The sequence below is a fragment of the Jaculus jaculus genome, chromosome 6 (assembly GCF_020740685.1).
Source record: "Jaculus jaculus isolate mJacJac1 chromosome 6, mJacJac1.mat.Y.cur, whole genome shotgun sequence".
Lineage (NCBI taxonomy): Eukaryota > Metazoa > Chordata > Mammalia > Rodentia > Dipodidae > Jaculus > Jaculus jaculus.
This window is the reverse complement of record NC_059107.1, coordinates 32,815,430-32,834,339: the sequence shown is the minus strand read 5'-3', so window position 1 is coordinate 32,834,339 and position 18,910 is coordinate 32,815,430. Positions and strand designations below refer to the sequence as shown.

At 45.8% G+C, this 18,910-nt stretch overlaps 1 protein-coding gene across 1 annotated transcript; it reads right to left on the bottom strand.

Moving 5' to 3' along the window:
• Nucleotides 1-1,060: 1,060 nt before the first annotated feature.
• Txndc15 (thioredoxin domain containing 15) lies at nucleotides 1,061-14,710 on the bottom strand. Its single transcript, XM_004665074.2, has 5 exons — nucleotides 14,490-14,710; nucleotides 9,703-10,166; nucleotides 5,909-6,072; nucleotides 4,449-4,579; nucleotides 1,061-1,567 (listed from the first exon to the last, which is right to left on the bottom strand). Exons 1-5 carry the CDS (start codon nucleotides 14,671-14,673, stop codon nucleotides 1,371-1,373), a joined length of 1,140 nt encoding a protein of 379 aa, XP_004665131.2. The 5' UTR covers nucleotides 14,674-14,710; the 3' UTR covers nucleotides 1,061-1,370.
• Nucleotides 14,711-18,910: the final 4,200 nt, after the last annotated feature.

Sequence of the window (18,910 nt, the reverse complement as noted above, 5' to 3'; positions counted from 1 at the left end):
GGGCTAAAGCATGATCCTTCCTCAGAAAAGAAAAAAAAAAAAAAAGTAAAAAATAAATAAATAAATGTGCTTCCATTATGCTAACGTGTACTTTTCCCCAATAATTGCCTTACCTGGAAACCCCTGAGGCCACTCTGAATTCTTTCAGTAAAAGTAAAGAACAGGGCTGGAGAGATGGCTTAGCGGTTAAGCGCTTGCCTGTGAAGCCTAAGGACCCCGGTTCGAGGCTCGGTTCCCCAGGTCCCACGTTAGCCAGATGCACAAGGGGGCGCACGCGTCTGGAGTTCGTTTGCAGAGGCTGGAAGCCCTGGCGCGCCCATTCTCTCTCTCTCTCCCTCTATCTGTCTTTCTCTCTGTGTCTGTTGCTCTCAAATAAATAAATAAATATAAAGTAAAGAACAAACACCAAGATCTTTGACAATTTTATTTTCTGTCAGCTGTTACTTACAGGTCCATTCTAGTTACATTTCTCATTATCCTACTTAATGACACTGGAATAGAAATTGTAAACAAATGGAAAACCCACCTTCTTAGACATATATGAGGAACCAAGACTTTTTATAAAAACTATAATCTGAAGTTCCTATTTCTGCTTCCTAAACAGTAACTATAGCATCATGTTACTCACTATTCTACCAGAATGTTTTCACATTTCAAACAGGATTGCTCTTAAAATACTGACTTCAGCCAGGTGTGGTGGCACATGCCTTTAATCCCAGCACTCGGGAGGATCTCCATGAGTTCAAGGCCACTCTGAGATTACATAGTGAATTCCAGGTCGGCCTGGGCTACAGTGAGTCCCCTACCTCAAATATATATATATTGGTCTATGATCAAGTAGTAAAAACAAAAACAGCAAATTCCAATGAGCAATTTTGTTTTGTTTTGTTTTGTTTTGTTTTGTTGGTTTTTAGATAGGAATTCACTATGGAGTCTCAGGGTGGCCTCGAACTCACAGCAATCCTCCTACCTCTGCCTCCCAAGTGCTGGGATTAAAGGCACACACCACCACGCCCGGCTCTGTTTTGTTATTTTTGAGTTAGCCCAGACTGACCTGGAACTCACTGCAGTTTCAGGTTGGCCTCAAACTCACAGTGACCATCCTACTCTGCCTCCTGAGTGCTGGAATTAAAGGCATGTGCCACCACACCTGGCTTCCAATGAACAGTTTTTTTTAATCTGTTTATTATCACATTAGTTAAAAACATCACTGCGTGTGTTGTCCATTCACTAATTCAACAAATATATGATTCTTTTCCTCTGATTGAAGCTCCATCTCAGTAGTCCATCCTTCAGTGGAGAAAATGCATGAGATTTAAAATGCTAACTTCTGAGATGAGGGCCTGAAATCTTTCCCACCTCTTCAGCTCTTACTCTGCGTGCTCCTGCTCTTGCCCCGGAATCAGCCACCGAATGCTCTCAGTCCGGATGGTAGCATACATAATGAAACTAATTAAAAAGAATAAGGAGAATACAAGCAGCCAGTCCACAGTCTTGACCAGGGTGCTTGGAAGAGGACCTATTTGGTCAGCTGGAGTCACCACCACGTTTTTCTTGGCTTCTATACCTGAAAGAGAAATCAGTTGTTGCGAGTCAGAGAAAACACATCTGCCTCACATTTTTCCTGAAGTATGAAGCATGGTATACAAAGTGACATGTAACCGTAAAATAAACACTGCTGCTAGTGTATCTGGGATGGATTTCACCTGCTTGTCAGTGTAATTTGTAATTTGCCTTTCTCCCCACCACATCAAAGGACCAGGAATCCTTTCAGCTCTTCAAAGCTAAAACTCTACAATTTCTGTGAACGCCTCAGAGCTCTCCTCGTGAATGCCGTGGCACAGTACCTTCTGTTAAGCCAAAGTTCTACAAATAAAGTTACTCTCAGAAGGCTTCAAATGTTTTTCACAGGTCAGTTAATGGTAAATTAAATTAAAATGTTTATTAATATCTTTGTGTGTGTGTGTGCGCGCGCGCACCAGTTTCTTCCTACTGCAAACAAACTCCCTTCCACCTTTAGGTGGGTGGCTGGGAATTGAACTCAGTCTAGCAGGCTTTCTAAGTAAGCACCTTTAACTGTTGATCCATCTCCCCAGCCCCTCAAAATGTTTTTGTTGTTGTTCTTCTCCTTCTTGTTTTTGTTTTGTTTTGTTATTGTTTTTTTTTTTTTTTTTTTTTTGGTTTTTTCGAGGTAGGGTCTCACTCTGGTCCAGGCTGACCTGGAATTAACTCTGTCATCTCAGGGTGGCCTTGAACTCATGGCAATCCTCCTACCTCTGCCTCCCGAGTGCTGGGATTAAAGGCGTGCGCCACCACGCCCGGCTTTGTTATTGTTTTTCAAGGTAGGGTCTCAATCTAGCCCAGGCTGACCTGGAATTCACTATGTAGTCTCAAGGTGGCCACAAACTTACAATGATCCTCCTACCTCTGCCTCCCAAGTGTTGGAATTAAAGGCGTGTGCCACCATGCCTAACCTCAAAATGTTTTTTTTTTAATATTTATTTTTATTTGTTGATTGATTTAAGAGAGAGAATGGGTATGCTAGGGCCTCCAGCTGCTGCAAACAAACTCCATACACATGCGCCACCTTGTGCCTCTGGCTCATGTGGGTACTGGGGAAACAAACCTGGGTCCTTTAGCTTTGTAGTCAAATGCCTTAACCATTAAGCAATCTCTCCAGCCCTCAAAATGCCTTTTTTTTAAAAAAATTTTGTTTATGTTATTTATTTATTTGAGAGAGAAAGAAAAAGAGGCAGAGAGAGAGACAGAATGGGCGTGCCAGAGCCTCCAGCTACTGCAAACGAACTCCAGATGCATGTGCCACCTTGTGCATCTGGCTTACGTGGGTCTTGGGGAATTGAGCCTCTAACCAGGGTCCTTAGGCTTCGCAGGCAAGTGCTTAACCACTAAGCCATCTCTCCAGCCCCTCAAAATGCTTTTTTTTAAATTATTTATTTATTTATTTGAGAGCGACAGACACAGAGAGAAAGACAGATAGAGGGAGAGAGAGAATGGGCGTGCCAGGGCTTCCAGCCTCTGCAAACGAACTCCAGACGCGTGCGCCCCCTTGTGCATCTGGCTAACGTGGGACCTGGGGAACCGAGCCTCGAACCGGGGTCCTTAGGCTTCACAGGCAAGTGCTTAACCACTAAGCCATCTCTCCAGCCCCTCAAAATGCTTTTTAATAAGGTACTGAAGAATGGTCAGAACTACACCACTACCTACCACTAGGATCAATAATCAAAGATGCTAGGACACCTCAGTTTTATGCTCAAGGTTTCCCTCGAACACTAAACATAATGGATTCCTCACCAGTCAGGATCCAATACACGTCTCAGAATTCCGAATAACCAAGCTGGAGAGATGGCTCAGAGGTTAAGGAGCTTGCCCACAAAGCCCAATGACCTGAGTTTGATACCCCAGTACCAGATGTACAAGGTGATTTTTGCAGTGGCTAGAGGCCATGGTATGCCCATTCTCTCTGCTGGGCATGGTGATGCACACCTTTGATCCCAGAACTCGTGCGGCCCAGGTAGAAGGATCACCATGAGTATGAGGCCAGCCTGGAACTACAGAGTGAGCTCCAGGTCATCCTGGGCTAGAGGGAGACCCTACCTTGAAAAAACAAAAACAAATAAATAAGTTAGAAGATATCTATGTAGACAGGTGACAGTGATATTAGTTTTCCTCACCCTAACAAAGGCCCATCGTGTCTTAGTTTTTAACAAAAGATTTAAAATGTATACATATTAGAGCTGGAGAGATAGCTTCATGGTTAAGACACTTGCCTGTGAAGCCTAAGAACCCAAGTTCAATTCTCCAGGTCCCACATAAGCCAAGTGCACATGGTGGTGCAGTGGCTGAGGCCCTGGCACACTCATTCCCTCTCTCTCTCTCTCTCTCTCTCTCTCTCTCTCTCTCTCTCTGTCTCTGTCTCTGTCTCTGTCTCTGTCTCTCTCTGTCTCTAATAAATAAATCAGGAAAAAAGTTAAAATGTTTATTTTTTTAAAAGCCAGGCGTGGTAGCTCATGCCTTTAATCTCAGCACTTGGGAGGCAAAAGTAGGAGAATCACCATGAGTTCGAGGCCACCCTGAGACTACATAGTTAATTCCAGGTCAGCCTGGGCTAGAGCGAGACCCTACCTCAAAAAAAAAAAAAAAAAGAAAAAAATGTCTTTATTCATGTTAAGTTGCCACTGATGAGGAAATATTTAACAGGTCCAAAACACTTTGTTAGGAAAGTTATTTGGAGCTGGAGAGATGACTCAGAGGTTAAAGACACTTGCTTGTAAAGGCTGACAATCTGAGTTCAAATCTCCAACACCCATATAATGCCGAACAAGCATTTATTTACAAAGGTAAGAGACCCTGGATGCACATACAAATAAATATATTTTTTAACTTAATAAAAAAAAAACCTTCCTCCTCAGGATATTATTTTTACATACCTGTCTGATTAAAAATGAAGATTTTCAATGTTTCCAGTGTTCGATCTGTATGATTAAATCTAGCCATTGGTTTAGCTCCTTGAAATAACAAAATGTTAGGGACAGCTACGGTGCCAAATCTGGTGGAAAGACTGCAACAGAAAGAAGGTAGTTTAAAAACCCAAATGGACAACATCCTTTCTCAACAACTACCAGACCAGAATGATGGGCAGAAGTGAGCAAGCAGCCATTCTGGGTCGCCCAGGGAGATTTCTGATACTCAAACTTTTGACTTCTAGTTTGCTCCTGACCCTCCCCTTCATGTGACAATGTTGGGGCATTCCTGCTCTGCAATCTGAGCTCCTTTTCTACCCATGACTCAAATGATTCTAATTCTTAAATTTTGAACTGTCAAAACAACTAAGACCAGAAAATTTCTAATTTATGGACAAAGCACAGTGTGTCAATTTTCTTGACAGAAAAAAAAAAACTGAATTTCAGAATGGCCATCCCATCCCTTACAAAAGATCAGTGTTTAATAAGTGTTGAATATGACGGAACCACACACCAGGAGGTTCACAATAAGGAGAGGAGGACTCAGAAGTGAACTGACCCAAAGGACTGTTGCACACAATTCACACCAGTCCAGGCTCTAACCTCAGCTCAACCACTGCACAGCTGCAAGCATTGGGCAGATTATTTGACCTCCCAAAGCCTCAGTTCCTCCCACTGGTAAAATGACAGTATTGGATAAAAAATATTTCTCTGTTGCAAACATGCTGCCATTTAGACATTAGCATAAAAGTCAAACACGTATCCTAACCCTTGTAATAAGAACAAGTATGCTAGTCTCCATAACTGAGGCACCATCCCAAGCATTCAGTGGAGGCAAAGTAAAGAAGACCCACATAAGCCAGATGCACGAGGTGACACATGCATCTAGAGTTCGTTTGCAGTGGCTGGAGGGCACTCTCTGGGGAGTGTCTCTCTCTTCAAATAAATAATAGAATATGTTTGTTTGTTTGTTTGTTTTTAAAGTAAAGAAGGGGCTGGAGAGATGGCTTAGTGGTTAAGGCATATGCTTGCAAATCCTAAAGACTGAGGTTTGGTTCTCTAGGTCCCGCATAAGCCAGATGCACATGGAGAGCATGAATGAGTCTGGAGATCATTTGCAGTGGCTAGAGGCCCTGGTGTGCCCATTCTCTGTCTCTCTCTCTCCCCCTCTATGTCAAATAAATAAATAATCTTAAAAAAAAAAAAAAAAAAAGTAAGCCGGGCATGGTGGCGCATGCCTTTAATCCCAGCACCCGGGAGGCAGAGGTAGGAGGATCGCCATGAGTTCGAGGCCACCCAGAGACTACATAGTGAATACCAGGTCAGCCTGGGCTAGAGCGAGACCCTACCTCGAAAAACCAAAAATAAATAAATAACTAAGGGGCACGAAACTCCAAGCACCCACTGAAAGGATGGGACAGAGATACCTGCTGTGCTGCGACGCATCCAGTGCCAAGAAGCGAAGAGCTGGAAACGCCCGTGGCAGAGAATTAAAATGAGGGGCCAAACTGGCAGAAAATCGGCACCATGGCGTATAGAAGAGGACCAGGGTACAGTCGCTACCGTTTGGGTTTAGAAAATCCATGAGGTCCTGTTGCCAAAGAAACATGTGTTAGCATCAGGAGCAAATGTCCATGTTTCTGGAAGGATACTTAAGGAAGAGGCTCTGCTGCCTCCAGGGAAAGGGAGAGCAGGTGGGGCAGGAGGAAAGGGGGGGCTGTACAGTACACCCTCGATGATCCCGTGAGTCAGCAGAAAAGTCTTGTTAGAGACAAAGCACACACTTAGCTCTAAGCTTTCCTAAAAACTACGTGAATATTCGTCACACTTCACCAACTCATATACTAAGTACTCGCCGAGTATACAAGCTATACCTTTGAAACACGCATGTCCAAAGTTATGAGTTGGGGGGGGGCAGGAGATATGGCTCACTGGTTAAGGCGCTTGTCTGCAAAACCAAAGGATCGGATAATTCTCCAGTATCCACATAAGCCAGATGTCCACGGTGACCCAGATGTCTGGAGTTTGTTTGCAGTGGCTGAAGGCCCTGGCATGCCCATTCTCTCTCTCTCTCTCAATGAATAAATAATAAAAATTTTGTTAAAGTTATGATTTGGCTGGGCGTGGTAGCACATGCCTTTAATCCCAGTACTCGGGGGACAGAGGTAGGAAGATCACTGAGAGGTCGAGGCTACCCTGAAACAACATAGTGAATTCCGGGTCAGCCTGAGCTACAGTGAGGCCCTACCTCTCAAAACAAACAAACAAAAAAAATCATGATTTGGAGCCAGGCATGGTGGCACATACCTTTAACTCCAGCACTCGGGAGACAGGGGTAAAAAGATCTCTGAGTGTGAGACCAGTCTGGGGCTACAAAGTGAGTTCCAGATCAGCCTGGGCTAGAGTGAGACCCTACTTCAAAAAATCAAGGGGCAGGCTGGAAATATGGCTTAGCGGTTAAGGTGCTTGCCTGCAAAGCCAAAAAATACCCAGGTGCGATCCCCCAGTACCCATGCAAAGCCAGATGAACAGTGCTACCTGGAGTTCAATTGCAGTGGCTGGAAGCCCTAGCATACCCAGTCTCTTTGTTTCTTCTCTTTCTCCCCCCCTCTCTCTCTCTTTCTCTCTCTCTCTCTCTCTCTGTGTATGTGTGTGTGTGTGTGTGTGTGTGTCTCCTTGCAAATGAATAAAAATATTTTCAAAGAATTTAAAGTAAGGGCTGGAGAGATGGCTTAGCCATTAAGACGCTTGCCTGAGAAGTCTAAGGACTCACATTCCACTCTCCAGATCCCACTTTAGCCAAATAAACGAAGGTGAGGCACACGCAAGGTTGCACATGACCACCAGATGGCGTACGCGTCTGGAGTTCTCTTGCAATAGCTGAGGCCCTAGTTTGCTCTCTGTCTCTCACTATCTCTAAAATTAAAAAAAAATTAAAAATAAAAAGTAAATTGGGCTGGAGGGATGGATTAGTGGTTAAGGCATTTGCCTACCAAGCCAAAGGACCCAGGTTAGATTCACCAGGACCCACATAAACCAGATGCACAAGGTGGCACATGTGTCTGGAATTCATTTGCAGTGGCTGGTGGCCCTGGCACGCCCAATTCTGTCTGCGTCACCTCTCCCTCCCTCTCTCACTCTCTCTCTTTCTCTCTCTGATTCTCTCCAAATAAATAAATAAACAGCTTTTAAAATTTTTAACTCCTTTTCTTTTTAAAACAGGATTGGGATGTGCCTCAGTTGATAAGAGTGGCTTGCCTAGTATACATAAAACCTGGATGCACTTCAAAGCATGGTTTACACAGCTGTAACCCTAGCACTCCAGAGGAACATCAGAAAAGTTCAAAGTCATTATAGGGTATATACCAAGTTCCAGGCCAGACCAAACAAACAAACAAAAAAAAGGCCTGTGGGGGAGGGGTTGAGGGACTGAGAGATGGCTCAGTGGTTAAAGGTGCTGGCTTCTAAAATCTGACAGCCAGAGTTCAATATCCCAGTACTCATGTAAAACCAGATACACAAAGTGGTGCACGTATATGTCTGAAGCTCATTTGCAGTGACAGGAGGCTCTGACATGTTCATATTCTCTTTCTCTCTTTCTCCCTCTTTCCTTACCAATAAATTATCAATTTTTTTTTAAGGGACTAAGCTGGGTGTGGTGGCACACGCCTTTAATCTCAGCACTCCAGAGGCAGAGTAGGAGGATCGCCGTGAGTTCGAGGCCACCCTGAGACTCCATAGTGAATTCCAGGTCAGCCTGGGCTAGAGTGAGACCCTACCTCGAAAAACAAAAAGGCAGGGAGGGGCTAGAGAGATGGCTCAGTGGTTAAGACACTTGCCCATAAAGCCTAAGGACTCAGGTTCAATTTCCCAGTACCCATGTAAAGATAGATGCACAAGGTGGTACATATGTCTGGAGTTTATTTCCAGTGGCTGCTAGAGGCCCTGATGTGCCTATTCTGTCTTCCTCTATTAAATAAATAAATAAAAATGCCAGGCTTGGTGGCACATGCCTTTAATCCCAGCACTTGGGAGGTAGAGGTAGGAGAATCGCTATGAGTTTGAGACCATCTTCAGACTACATAGTAAATTCCAGATCAGCCTGGGCTAGAATGAAACTCTACCTCAAAAAAATTAAATAAATAATGTTTAAAACAAATCTTTTTTTTTTTTTGGTTTTTCGAGGTAAGGTCTCACTCTAGCCCAGGCTGAACTGGAATTCACTATGGACTCTCAGGGTGGCCTCAAACTCACAGCAGTCCTCCTACCTCTGCCTACCGAGTGCTGGGATTAAAGGTGTGCACCACCACGCCCGGCCAAAAAATAAAATTTTAAAATAAGCTCACAGATTTGTCACCCAGGCTGACCCTGATCTTACTATCCCCCTCCCCAGGCCTCTTACAGAACTGTGTCACAATACCACACCACACCCAACTTCTAAAAAGCAAAATGGGGCTGGAGAGATGGCTTAGAAGTTAAGGCACTTGCCTGAGAAGTCTAAGGACCCAGGTTCAACTCCCCAGAACCCACATAAGCCAGACACACAGGGTGACGCGTGCACACAAGGTTATGCATGCACACAAGGTGACACATGTCTGGAGCTCAACTGCAGTGGCTACAGGCCCCTGGTGTGCCTACTCTCTCTCTCATAAAAAAATAAATAAATAAAGCAAAATAGACAGCAGTTATATTTCTTCTTTTTTTCTATAAGTATCACTGAGGAAAAAAAAAAAAAAAAAAGGCAATTTCTCCAAGGCAGCCACTCAACACTATCCCCATTTACGAATATGAGGGGTGCCAGGCATGGTGGCACACACCTTTAATCCCAGCACTCGGGAGACAGAGGTCTAGGAGGGTCATCATGAGTTCAAGGCCACCCTGAGACTACATAGTGAATTCTAAATCAGCCTAAGCTAGAGGGAGAACCAGCTTGGAAAAAAAAATCACAATATGAAGGGTGAGGCTGGGCATGGTGGTGGCATGCACTGGTAGTAATCCCAGCATTTAGAGACCAGCCTGAGCTTCATTCATTTGAAAGCTGAGTATTAGGAGCCAGGTGTGGTGACACACGCCTTAAATCACAGCACTCAGGAGGCAGAGGTAGAAGGATTGCCTTAAGTTCAAGGATGCCCTGAGACTTCATGGTGAAAGTTATTAGAGTATGACACAATAAGATTTGTGCACAGAAAAAGAGAAAAGTATTTAACGTATGTTTTCTTACCTGGGACATATTTAAAATTTTGAGCGTGAAATTTTCTAGTCCTGTCACATTCCTCTCCTCGCAATTCACCTTGGGGGACTTGGGGCTCTCCGTGCTGTTGGCCTCCTCGCGGGCAGCAGGCTCGGTCTCAGCCACTCCCGGCTCCGTGTAGTACACCTCTTCTCTGTCCAGCGAGAAGAGATTCTCCCGGGCACTGTACTTTTGGTCCTCCCTTCCCCGCACGCCACAGGTACCTCCACGGGCCTCAGAGTTCCGTTTGTCCTCGGTTTCCCCGGGAATCACCGACAACACCACCATGGGATCACCAAGAGGGCCCAGCCCCAGTGAGGCATCAGCTTCCTGGACCACCTGGGCCTGGCCCTGCTGGTCAGGGGCAGGATCCTCTTCACGCAGGTACACAGCTCCCACCTGGAGAGCCTGGGGAGGCTGCCCCTTGGCCCACACATGACTGCTTTCCTCTGCAACTAAATCATACCGGCATGTTAAGTCATATTTTTATTCGGTTGTGCGTGTGTGTGTGTGTGTGTGTGTGTGTGTGTGTGTGTGTGTGTAGACACACCAGGATCTCTGGCCATTGTAAACAAATAAAAGGCACAACTGCCACTTTCTGCATATGGCTTTAACCTAGGTGCTGGGGAACTAAGCCTGGGCTGGCAGGCTTTGTATGCAAGTGCCTTTAACTGCTGTTCAGTCATATTTGACTCTAAAACAAACCATTTTACTAACAGAAAGTCACCAACCATTCTCCAGGTCTGGAAGCCATCAAGAGGGTTTACTACACTAATGGATGCCAAGAAAAGATCATGACATCAGGCTGGAGAGATGGCTTAGCGGCTAAGCGCTTGCCTGTGAAGCCTAAGGACCACAGTTCGAGGCTCTGTTCCCCAGGACCCATGTTAGCCAGATGGACAAGGGGGCACACGCGTCTGGAGTTTGTTTGCAGTGGCCAGAAGCCCTGGCATGCCCATTCTGTCTCTCTCTATATATCTTCCTCTTTCTCTCTCTCTCTCTGTCCATCGCTTTCAAATAAATAAAAATAAACAAAAAAAATTTAAAAAAAGATCATGACATCAAAATAAAAGAGAGACTGACTGAAAGGGGGAGGGGATATGATAGAGAGTGGAGTTTCAAAGGGGAAAGTGGGGGGAGGGAGGGCATTACCAAGGGATATTGTTTACAGCCATGGAAGTTGTGTGTGTGTATGTATGTGTGTGTATATATACATATATATAAAAATATTATATTATATATTATTATATAACATATATTATATGTTTATATATATAAATAAATATATAAAATAAATTTTAAATTTTTAAATAAGAAAATATGCAGCTTCATCATGTGAGCCCAAGGTCCCCCGCCATCCATGGAAAGCCAGACACAAAGGCCGGTGAGATGGCTCAGCAGTTAAGTGTACTTCCTGCACAAGTATAAGGGCCTGACGGGGCCTGAGACTGCTCCAGTTCAAATCTCCGGATTCGACCCAAAACACCTGGGCATGGCCACCTGCCCCTGTAACTCCAGTCCTGCAGGGGAGCAGAGATGGGAGAATCAATGGAGCCCCGCCTGCAAGCTAAGCACACAGTAAGAAGACCCCAGCTCAGAAACAAGGCCAGAAGAAGAGTGATGGAGCAGGACACTGGAGCTTTCATTAAGCCACCACAGGCAAGCTTATGGGGTTCTGTGAGGGTGTGAACCTGCACAAACACACACACAAAACAAAAAAAGAAGCGTCGGGCTGGAGAGATGGCTTAGCGGTTAAGCGCTTGCCTGTGAAGCCTAAGGACCCCGGTTCGAGGCTCGGTTCCTCAGGTCCCACGTTAGCCAGATGCACAAGGGGGCGCACGCGTCTGGAGTTCGTTTGCAGAGGCTGGAAGCCCTGGCGCACCCATTCTCTCTCTCTCTCTCTCCCTCTATCTGTCTTTCTCTCTGTGTCTGTCGCTCTCAAATAAATAAATAAAAAATCAAAAAAAAAAAAAAAAAAAAGAAGCATTCTGAGTTCCAGGCCAGCCTGAGCTACAAGACTATGAAAAAAATAAAAGAAAAGAAAAGAAAAGAAGTGTCACACGTGTTTGGCTTTGCCAGGCATGGTGTGTTCATCTTTAATCCCAGCACTTCAGAGGCAAAAGGTAGGAAGATTGCTGTGAGTTCGAGGCCAACCTGAGAGAGAGACTACATAGTGAATTCCAGATCAGCCTGGGCTAGAGCAAGACCCTACCTTGAAAAAAAAAGAAAAATGAACAAGTGTCTGGCTTTGTTTGTAGCAGCAAGAAACTCTGGCAAGCCTACACACACACACACACACACACACACACACACACACGTAGGTAGACAAGAATTTTGAGAAAATAAAAAGAAAAACATTGTTAAGGAACTCCAGCCCAGAAACAGCAGCAGAAGAGCGAGATACTACACACACACCTTCTGGCTCCTCGTGCAGTTCAAGGAGTGCCGCTTTCCAACATCATTTCCCTCCCCCACCCCTCTTTTTTTTTTTTAATTTAATTTATTTATTAGAGAAGAAAGAGGCAGGGGGAGAGAGAGAGAGAATGAGCATGCCAGGACCTTCAGCTGCTGTAAACATAAAAAGCTGTTCATGGAAGTGTGCGGGCGGGGGGGGGGGGGGAATTACCATGGGATTTTTTTTATAATCATGGAAAATGCTAATAAAAAATTTAAAAATAAAATAAATAAAATAAAAAGCTATTCATGGGGTTGGAGAGATGGCTTAGCAGTTAAGGTACTTGCCTGCAAAGCCAAAGGATTCAAGTTCAATACCCCAGGACCCATGTAAGATGCACAAGTTAGCACATGTATCTGGAGTTCATTTGCAGTGGCTGGAGAAACTGGCACGCCTATTCTGTGTGTGTGTGTGTGTGTGTGTGTGTGTGTATCTTTCTCTCTCTGCCTCTTTCTCTCTGTCAAATGAAATAATACAATAAAATAAAAATAAAAGCTGTTTATGGCCATACACAAGGGTAACTCCAGCATTGAAAGGGTTAGAGACAGAAAGATCATTGGGACTAACCAAGAAACAGCATGGGCTCCAAATTCAACAAAGGATTTTATTTTAAGGCAATAAAAGAGTGATAGAGCTGGTCTTCCCATGTGTATGTATGGGGCGTGTGCACCTGCACACAAATGTGGATATGCAATCCAAAAGAGGGAGGAGGGGCTGGAGAAATGGCTTAGTGGGTAAGGCTGTTGAGTGCAAAGCCAAAGGACCCAGGTTCGATTCCTCAGGACCCACATAAGCCAGATGCACAAGGTGGCACACATGTCTGGAGTTCATTTGCAGTGGCTGGAAGCCCTAGCATGTCCATCCTTTCTCTTTATCTCCTTCTCTCTCTCTCAGATAATTAATTTTTTTAATATATTTTAAAATATTGTTTAAAAATAGCAATCATAGCCAGATGTGGTGGCGCACGCCTTTAATCCCAGCACTTGGGAGGCAAAAGTAGGAGGATGACAGTGAGTTCAAGGCCACCGAGACTACCTAGTGAATTCCAGGTCAGCCTGGGGTAGAGTTGAGACTCTACTTTGAAAAACAAAAAAAAGCAATTGTGAAGGGCTGGTGAGAAGGCTCAACAGTTAAGCGCTTGCCTGCGAAGCCTAAGGACCCAGGTTTGATTCCCCAGTACCCACCTCATAAACCAGATGCACAGGGTGGTGCATGCATCTAGAGTTTGTTTGTAGTAGCTGGAGGCCCTGTCATGCCCATTCTCTCTCCCTCTCTCTCTCCCTTCCTCCCTCCCCCCACCTCTCTCTCTCTCTGCCTCTTTATAAAAATAGCCAGGCATGGTGGCACATGCCTTTAATCCTAGCACTTGGGAGGCACAGGTAGGATGACTGCCTTGAGTTTGAGGCCACCCTAAGACTACATAGTGAATTCCAGGTCAGCCTGGGCTAGATAGCAAGACCCTACCTCGAAGAAAAAAAAAAAAAAAAGAGTTCAAGGCAAGCCTGGGCTACATGAAAACCCTATCTCAACAACACCAAAAAAATAAAGTTAATTGTTTTACGTTGCCTCATCCTTCTCTGGGTTCAGTATTGCCTCCTTCTGGTGGGGCATGCCAAGGAAAGGCAAGACCTGTTTCTTTAAGGACTGAATGTCAAGTAAGACCAAAGGGACTAGACTTTAACAGGAGTGAAGAGTGGGGTAAAGGAGCCATGCCTTTCAGGTGACTCCCTTCCTCTTCCTCATTTAAGGGGTCCCCAAGCCCTCATCAGCACGGCTTCAGGATTGTCCTGGTGCCTTTCACTGCAGGGACCTGCTGAACAACAGCGGCCACCTTCAAAAAGCTATCCAGCAGCTAGACTATATTTATAGAGTCAGGGAGACAGGTCCTGCCATTAACCAGAAGTGCACCTAGGCAGACTGCTATCCTCTCTGAGCCTGGGCGTGTTGGTTTGTGAAAAGCAGATATTCATGGAACCTGTGTCACGGAGTTGGGTGGGAGGACTAAATGAGATAAAGATGTCAAGTACGAGGGACACAGTGCTCGGCTTCTCAAAAGGCCACGGAAAATGTCAGCTATACGTTATGATGATGGATGAGAAAGTGCTCATCACAACGGGGTACGCAGTAGGCTCTGGGAACACACTCCCACCTGCCCGATGCGTGCTGAAAGGGCCGGAGCCCCGCGCGGGGTGCCCCTGAGAAGGCGGGGAGGAGGCGAGGCGCGCATCTCGGCCTTGCAGCAGGTCAAGAGCGTCGCCCGGCGGACCTCCTCCTCTCCCGGTCACTCCCCACGCCGCCGCCCCGCCCCGGGCCCCGCACTCACCCACCAGGCCGCGGGCCGGGAGCCCCAGCACACACAGCAGTACCTGCCACCAGCAGAGGAGCTGCATGGCGCTCGGTGAGACGGCTCCCAGGCTGGAGGAAGGCTGGTGGGGGCAGGAGAGCCCGGAGCGCAGGCGTGGCCCCGCGCCGCCATCTTGACCCCTGGCCGAAGCGGCCGACGCCATCTTGAAGTCTGGCAGCCGGCTTCCGAACTGAGTCCTAAGCACCCCTCACCCCCCACCCCCCACCGGGCCAGAAGTCGCTTTGAGGGAGTTTCGGTGTTTTAGAGCTCTTGCCGAACCCCAGAGCAGCAGAACTCCAGCTTGACGTCGTCCGTGGTTCCGTTTTGTCCCTACCAAGTCGTCACCTGGCTGCTTGCAGTACCCATGGCACCCGCCTGGAGATTTCCACACTTCATTTCCGCGGACACAAAAGGCCCAGAAGCTTCCTCCGAGTGCCAGAGCAGGCAGATTTTCACATCTCTTGCTTGACCCTGCTACAACTAGTTAAGGCTGCCAGATGGACAAGATAAATCCAATTATTTGAATTGTAACATGTTTTTTTTTTTTTTTACTATAAGGGACATTTCTTATTACTGAGTATCCTATAATTGGCTACATCTCACCACTTTAGCCTTATACTGAGAGAGGTTTGATTGGGTCATAAAGTTTAACATTGGGGTTTGTTACATTGCACAAAAGGCGCATCTCCCTGCCCCATCCCCCACCAAGCTGTGCCCTGTACCAGGTAATCCATACCTACTGTTATAGAAAGTGACAACCCAGTGCCCCAATACAGACAACATTCTAAGCCCCCCTTTCCAAAATGAGTTAAACTGACAACCCAACCAAGTATGCTTCAGTAACCAGTGCTCAACCAGGACCCCATGTCCCATACATCCCATGGGAGGCCACTCCCTCATAGTGCAAGATTCCCTCTCCCTGAATTTTTTGTTGTTGTTGGGGTGGGGGGTGGTTCGAAGTAGAGTCTTGCTGTAGTCCAGACAGATTCGGAATTAGTCTCAGGCTGGCCTCGAATTTAGAGCAATCCTCCTATCTCAGCCTCTTAAATTCTGGGATTAAAGGCATGTTCCGGGGCTGGAGAGATGATTTAGCGGTTAAGGCACTTGCCTCCAAAGCCAAAGGACCCATAACACATGTAAGTCAGATGCACAAGGTGTCGCATGCATCCGGAGTGAGTTTGCAGCAACCGAAGGCCCTGGTATGCAGCTCTTTCTTTCTCTTAAACAAATAAAATAAAATTAAAAAAAAGAAAAACCAGAGTCGGGCGTGGTGGCGCATGCCTTTAATCCCAGCATTCAGGAGGCAGTAGTAGGTGGATCACCGTGAGTTCGAGGCCACCCTGAGACTCCATAGTGAATTCCAGGTCACCCTGGGATAGAGTGAGACCCTACCTCAAAAAAACAAAACACAAAAAAGAGCTGGGATTGCTGGCGCACACCTTTAATCCCAGCACTTGGGAGGCAGAGGTAGGAGGATCGCCATGAGTTTAAGGCTATCCTGAGAATACATAGTGGGTTCCAGGTCAGCCTGGATTAGAGTGAGACCCTACCTCAAAAAAAAGAAAGAAAGAAAAACCAGGGGCTGGAGGGACTGCTTAGTGGTTAAGGCATTTGGCTGCAAAGGCAAAGGACCCAGGACCCACCTTAGCTAGATGCACAAAGGAGTGCAAGCATCTGGAGTTCGTCTGCAGTGGCTGGAGGCCCCGATGTGCCCATTCTCTCTCCCTCTCCCTCTGTTAAGTAAATAAAAATCTATTAAAAAAAAAAAAAGGAAAGAAAGAAAAACCAAAATAAAAGACTAGTGGAGAGAGGGAGGGGATATGATGGAGGGTAGATTTGTGAAGGGGATAGTGGGGAGGAATAAAGGCATGTGGCCATGCCTGGCCCAGAAAATTCTTAAAACCTTCTCTGTTCCAAAGCTCCTTTCCTTTCATTTCATTTCAGATCCAGCCATTCTCCTCCATGGCTTTAAATAAAAATCTTGGGTCCAAAAAACTGTTACCCAATCCTGTTCTCAAATACAAACTGACAGGGTTCAGAAAATGATAACTCAGTGGCAGGCGTGGTGACGCACACCTTTAACCCCAGTACTCAGGAGGCACAGGTAGGAGGATGGCCAAGACTTCAAGGCCACCCTGAGACTACACAGAGAATTCCGGGTCAGCCTGGGCTTGAGCGAGACCCTACCTCGAAAAACCAAAAAAAGAAAAAAGAAACCTCAGAGTATGACAAGTTGGCATGCCGAGTTCTTTTAAAGTTCTTTTAACTGAAGTATAGTTCAGAAGCAGCCTCAAAATTGAGGTTTTCCCAAGGGAGGTCAGGGGAAGAGATTGAGTAAAGGTGGAAGAAACCTACATTTTTGGACAATGGAACACTCAGGAGCTGTAGATTATTACTAGAAAATTTTCAGTGCCAGGGGTGGGATATCTTCTAGTGAGTTGTTGGCCAGGGAGGTCCCTGATGCCCACAAAACATTACAAGCCATTGCTGAGGCCCTTGGTTTCCCACCAGGAATAGATGATAAGACACTATTGCTGAAGACTCCACATACTTGGACTGCAAGGCCACTGAGAAATCCTGCTGGAAATTAGCTGATAACCTCCTCCATGTAGACCAGCTGACAGAAAGATGGAAGAAGCCATTCTGCATGCAGTTCAACAGGAGAGAGAAATCACCAGTGAAGATACTCAACTGTGGACACTGCAAGGCTTATATTTGGCCACCCAGGCCAAATGAGCCAATGGGTGCAATAGTGGCACATCTGTCATGGTAGAAACCAACTGCCCTCTAATTGGACTGGAGGCCTGCTCCATGGAAGGGAATATATCCCTGATATTGAAAACCTAAAACAGGGGTAGTCATGAACCTAGGGGTGGAATGTCTGCTGCTGTCTGGCTAAATGTATATACTATGTTCATCAAACTGCCCAGTAAGCACTTCTCTTCATGTTCATACCCATATTATTAATGCCACTCTCACTTTTGATAGAGAACCTTGTCTTTTCAGATGGCAGTGACCTTGGGATGACTCAGAAGGCATCATGGTGCTGGGAAGAAGTGACAGAGGAGTGCTCAGCACTGGAGTATCTCTATCACACCTTCCAAGGCTCAGGGTCTATTGTGGAAGAGACGGCAAAAAGAATGTAAGAGCTAAAGGGTAGGACTCCTTACGTTCTCCTCCAGACACAAAATGGCCTGGATATCCATGACCTCACAGTGCCTGACACTACCTACGCAAGACCATCCTAGTAGAAGGAAAAGATCATGACATCAAAACAAGAGACTGATTGAGAGTCGGAGGGGATATGATGGAGGGTGGAGTTTCAAAGGGAAAGTGGGGGGAGGGAGGGCATTACCATGGGATATTATTTACAATCATGGAAGTTGTTAATAAAAAAAAATTGGTGACAAAAAAAAAAAAAAAAACAACAACCAAGGACTGTCCAGTTAGTGGTGGCTCACACTCATAACCCCAGATACTGGATGCATAAGGCAGATCACTTGCAGTTTGTGATTTGAATGTAAAATGTCTCCCAAAACAGCTGGAGACATGACTTAGTGGTTAAGGCACTTGCCCACAAAATCTAATGACCCAGGTTTGGATTCCACAGTTACCACATAAAAAAACATATGTACAAAGTGGTACATGCATCTGGAGTTCATTTGCAGTGCTGGAGGCCCAGGCATGCCCATTCTATTTCTCTGCTTCAAATAAATAATATTTGGTGTGGGAGAGTCTAGCCAGATGTGATGGCTCATGCCTTTAATCCCAGCACTCAGGAGGCAGAAGTAGGAGAATCACCATGATTTCGAGGCCACCATGCGACTACATAGTGAATTCCAGGTCAACCTGGGCTAGAGCAAGATCCTACCTCAATAAAACCAAAAAAAAAAAAAAAAAAAGGAAGTTAAGGCTGGGCCAGTTGGCACATTATGCCTTTAATCCCAGCACTCGGGAGGCAGAGGTAAGAGGATCACTGAGTTTGAGGCCAGCTTGGGGCTACATAATGAATTCCAGATCAGCCTGGGCTCTAGAGTGAGACCCCCCACCTCAAAAAACCAAAAAATAAAATAAAATAAAAGGAGAAACCATTACACAGGAGCTGTTATAGAGTGCATGTAGAGAAGCTGGGGAAATGGCTCAGTGGTCACATGCACTGCTTGCAAAGCCTGATGGCCCAGGTTCAATTTCCCCATACCCACATAAAAGCAGATACACAAAGTGAGAGTGCATGGAATGTGCAAGAGTGCCCGGGGTTCAATCCCTAACACCAAGAAAGCAGAGCAAAGCAAAGCAAAGCAAAAAACTCAGGCAAATGATTATGAAGGCGCAGTCCCAAGCCATGGTGTTTCTGGGAGGTGGAGGAACCGTCAGGAGGCAGAGCCTGTAGTGAGGAAGTT